Below are 4,032 nucleotides of genomic sequence, written 5' to 3' on the forward strand. Positions count from 1 at the left end.
CCCCATTGATCATCGGGATTCGAGCTCTGATCCTCTCCGTATGTCGGTAACGATCCCAAACGTAAAAAGACCTTCGGTGGGAGCCGTCTGCTGAGTTTCGGGCTTCTCTTTCATTAGACAGTGGTCGTTCCCTGAAATTAAGGGGGAGGATAAGACGACGCCTACGGTACCACCAAGAAGGAAGAGGGAGGGGCTACGAAAGAAGATAAAAGAACGGAAACAAAGTATTTAAGGTATGGGGAGAGACTACAGAACGCTTATAGTCTCTATGATACAGTACGTACGACCGTGTGCATTGTACAATATATGTTGTAAGCACAGTGAAGCAGCATCAAGAGAGCAAGTGACTTGTCATGTGAGTGTGCTGGTGCCTGTATGATCTCAACCCTCCACGGGTCTGCTGCTGTTCGCCAATATAGAGTGGCGGCGTCATCAACACCTCTACCCATTCTGGGGTCTATATCTAGCCTATTATAATATATGGATCTTGTCGTCATGTACGCCATTAACGCGCGTTCATACAGCCCGGTGTCCATAATCCGAATGTAGTTGGGAACAAGATACATGTGAGTCGGCTAAAAAAAAGCGCTTCCTCCTTGATGATTCGGAAGCGGAAGACGACGACATAGGTAAGTCGATGGTTAAGCAAAAGATGGCTTTTCATTAACTAATTGATGTAGGAACGAACAGTAATTTATCTAGTGATGTGCCAGACAGCCCAGGCAGTCTCAAGGACTTCATCGAAGACTCGGCCTCAAACGATAGCAGTTTCGCTATATCAGAGCAGCACAGCCCCCTCGACCGGTGACGAGGGTGAGTCCAGCACGTCGAGATCCCCCCAGAGGAGCGATCGTCCTCCGATGTTGGACATCTCTACAGGCTACTTGCAAACCTACATAAAGCACTTGTCCTGCTTCAGAAGTCGGTGGGGGTCGTGGAAGAGCTAGTACTCCAGCAGACAGCGTCGCCAATTTTGGCGGAGGATAAGAGCAGGTAAAGCATACGAAGCGCATAGAGGGCCATGCAGGTCTGGATATTCCTTTCACCACAGACGAATCCTGCGTTTTCGTTATTTCTAAGAGAGCGAGACACTATAGATTCATCAATGGAACAGCTTAGCTTGTCGAGAGCAGTGGTCATGCGCATCTCTGTCTTTGTGCCTCGTAGAGATATGGAACCCCCTTCCCGCTGATTTCGTATGCATCTACCCACACTGGCTTTCAAGTGGCGTCAAACTTGATGGCATTCTCGAATACGATGGGGTTGGAAATGGTGGTAGGTAGGTGGCGTTCCTTGCTGCGAGCGCAACAGAGTCTATTGATTTTGCTGAATCCGGTATCGATAGACTGAGAAGCCGAAATAGTCGTATCGATGGTTGACATGGTGCGTAGTAGCTAGAGAAACTAGAGTAAAGGTATGATTTGAGGTTGTTTGTATGCAGGGAAGCTGTTGAATGGAATAGAGCAAACGGCAGTAAGAGATCACTGGGAGATAACAGGAGTAGAGTAGGTATTTATAGTGTGATACTCCCCTAACACCCTTGTAATTGTTATGCTAACAAGACAGCGCCAAGACAAAAAGCTTCCTTCCACGCCTTCCATTCGAGTTTAACGCCAAAACCTCACTCATGATGACCGGTATGCGAAACGAAAAGCTTGATTCCCCTGCCTTACGAGAAATTGCGTGGAATCTTTCTTGCTGAAGAACCTATCAACATTGTATGGGTAGAGGACCTGGATTCGTGTAGTTTGTAGGTACCGGCCACCACAAGTTCACATGGATACCGGGGTCATTCTCCTGCAAGCACGTTAGGTATCACGATATACTACAAATTTTCTTCTGCTTACTGAATAGGCACCAGGAAGATGGACTCCAGGGAACTCCCTAGTGCCCGACCCAGACACAGACAGCTGAGCGCATGCTTGGAAGAACTGTCTCATAGTTATAAGCAGAGGCCACCGCAAGATAAAGACAATGTTCTTACTTGTGCACCGCCAATATTATAGGCGCCATGTAGACCGAGGTGCTCTACTCGAAGCAAGTAGTCTCCAGCGACTATACACTGGGGGATTCGGACAGACAGTTCGGTTCGTCCCTCCGACGGCCACGTCAGCTGTGAGATGCCAAAGTCTGGCTGTTCCTGAGCAATCTTGAACCAGACGTCGCCGCCGCCGTCGAACGTCTTTGCCGTATGCGCTTTTGGAGCTTTGGCCATGTAGAATGCCACTGGGCCGGGGTGTTGAATGCTTGGGCTGACCCGAAAGCCCACTGTCTCCCCAGCTATGACCTGGCGAATTCCGGCGCTATAAGGGGGACTCCCCAGCTCGTCGCATCGGATCTGTGCTGCGGAGACATTCATGACCGGGCTTTGGCTCTCGTAGTTCGAGGTTTGACGGACATAGCTGTTTACAAATAAGTCTTTGGTGGCAGGGGCACGCATAGGAAAGGGACTCACGCCCAGTCTTCCGTCACTTCACCATCATGTATCAGGTTAGGGAATATGTCTTCCAACCATATCAGTCACCCATCGCCTGGCAGCCGTGCTCTCGATTACTTACAGTGGGCGTGTACCAGGCCAAGCAAATGCGTAATCAGAATAACATGCTTCATTCTGCTCTCTTCCTCGTTGAATCCACGGTAGTCTCCGAGTTTCCCCTTGGTGAGCAGCCAGTATGTCTAATATGTAAGTTATGTAGTACGACAAGGTTCTGGGCAGAGCCACCGTGGAAGACATCGGCCGGCTGCCTTAGCAATCCTATATTGGCCAGTAGCGAGGCTGCGGCCACTTAGATGAGGCGAAAGCGTGCCTGCGCTAGTCCTTATGCTGAGAGGAATCAAAACCCAATGCAGGACCCGATCCGGCCCCTAGTCAGGATCCTTTCTGCTGAACTGGCTCTCGTACAACCAGGATGTAAGCTTGGAGCCAGCTGCGGAACTGATGGCTGTCTCAGATGGGCTACGCTTTTGGGAGGAAGCCGCAAGCAGCGAATTGGCTGCGGCTGAGCGTGAAGGTGGTTTTGATGCGATATTTTTTAGACACTGAGCCAGAAGCAATACAAAAGGAGCGACATGAGCCGAATCTGGAGTATGTAAGGACTTTGGGGGACAAGGAAACGACTCAAGAATCCACAATAGACTAGCGTACTCTTTGATAGATCCTGACAGATATAGGCGAAACTCAGCATTCTGTGGCTGTACTAACCAGCAATCGAGCTCTAAAATATAGCTGGAAGCGTTGTTTCCCCCGGGTTTCCGCGAGATACATCCAGTATACAAAGCTATGCAACCAGCCTTTTCAACTATCGTCGGCCTCCATGTACTACATCCAGATGGCGCCCGTCTCTCAATGCCTTCTTCAGGCCTCATACTTCCTGTATTGCCTAGGCTGCCTTACTGAGATGCTCATGCTTCTTGCCATTCTGTTGGTCATCCCGGGGGCAACCGCTTACTTTGCTTGGTTTACACAGAACAGACTTCGGCCAGTTTTTAAGACAAACGACGCCTACCGTCATGTAGACGAATACCTTGCACACCTTGCTTTTATCACAGTTTACTTTACCATCGTCATCTGGGGGATTATTCCATTCCTGAGCCTCGAGCCACGGTTAACTGGACGAGCTAAAGAACGCATCTCACGTATCGTGAATCTGCTTACAGTGATTTGGGCAGCATCCTCTATTCGAACCATCTTCTTGGCCTGGAACTGGTCTCTTCCACTGGATGCGGCCGGGTACGTCCACCTCGCTGGTATTTGCCAAGTGATGGCAATTTGTCTAGGTATCGTCCTTTGTGCAGGCTTGGTATGTCTCGGCCATCCATCTCATCTGGTCGATTCTCAGAGCTCCCTAACCATAGAGTAGTTACTTGCCGATACGATGGGAATGATAGATATAATGGGTGGTGTAGCTGGCGTATGGGCTTAGATGGGCATCTAGTCTTTCAAAACAATGAGCAGGTACAGCATATTGTCCCTCAAGCTCTGAGCGCACTTTCTACCTTTGCAAGGCCAAGCTCTGGGATGCAGCCATCATC

At 49.5% G+C, this 4,032-nt stretch overlaps 1 protein-coding gene across 1 annotated transcript; it reads right to left on the reverse strand.

The window, feature by feature from the left end:
- Nucleotides 1-1,710: 1,710 nt before the first annotated feature.
- PG998_003005 (glycoside hydrolase family 61 protein) lies at nucleotides 1,711-2,610 on the reverse strand (the record flags this gene model as incomplete). Its single annotated transcript, XM_066869823.1, has 5 exons — nucleotides 1,711-1,797; nucleotides 1,848-1,931; nucleotides 1,985-2,402; nucleotides 2,456-2,504; nucleotides 2,559-2,610. The coding sequence occupies 5 exons, from the start codon at nucleotides 2,608-2,610 to the stop codon at nucleotides 1,711-1,713; spliced, it is 690 nt and encodes a 229-aa protein (XP_066733573.1).
- Between the last annotated feature and the right edge of the window lie 1,422 nt (nucleotides 2,611-4,032).

The sequence above is a fragment of the Apiospora kogelbergensis genome (genome assembly GCF_038363985.1).
Source record: "Apiospora kogelbergensis strain CBS 113332 chromosome Unknown utg000002l_segment0_segment0, whole genome shotgun sequence".
Lineage (NCBI taxonomy): Eukaryota > Fungi > Ascomycota > Sordariomycetes > Amphisphaeriales > Apiosporaceae > Apiospora > Apiospora kogelbergensis.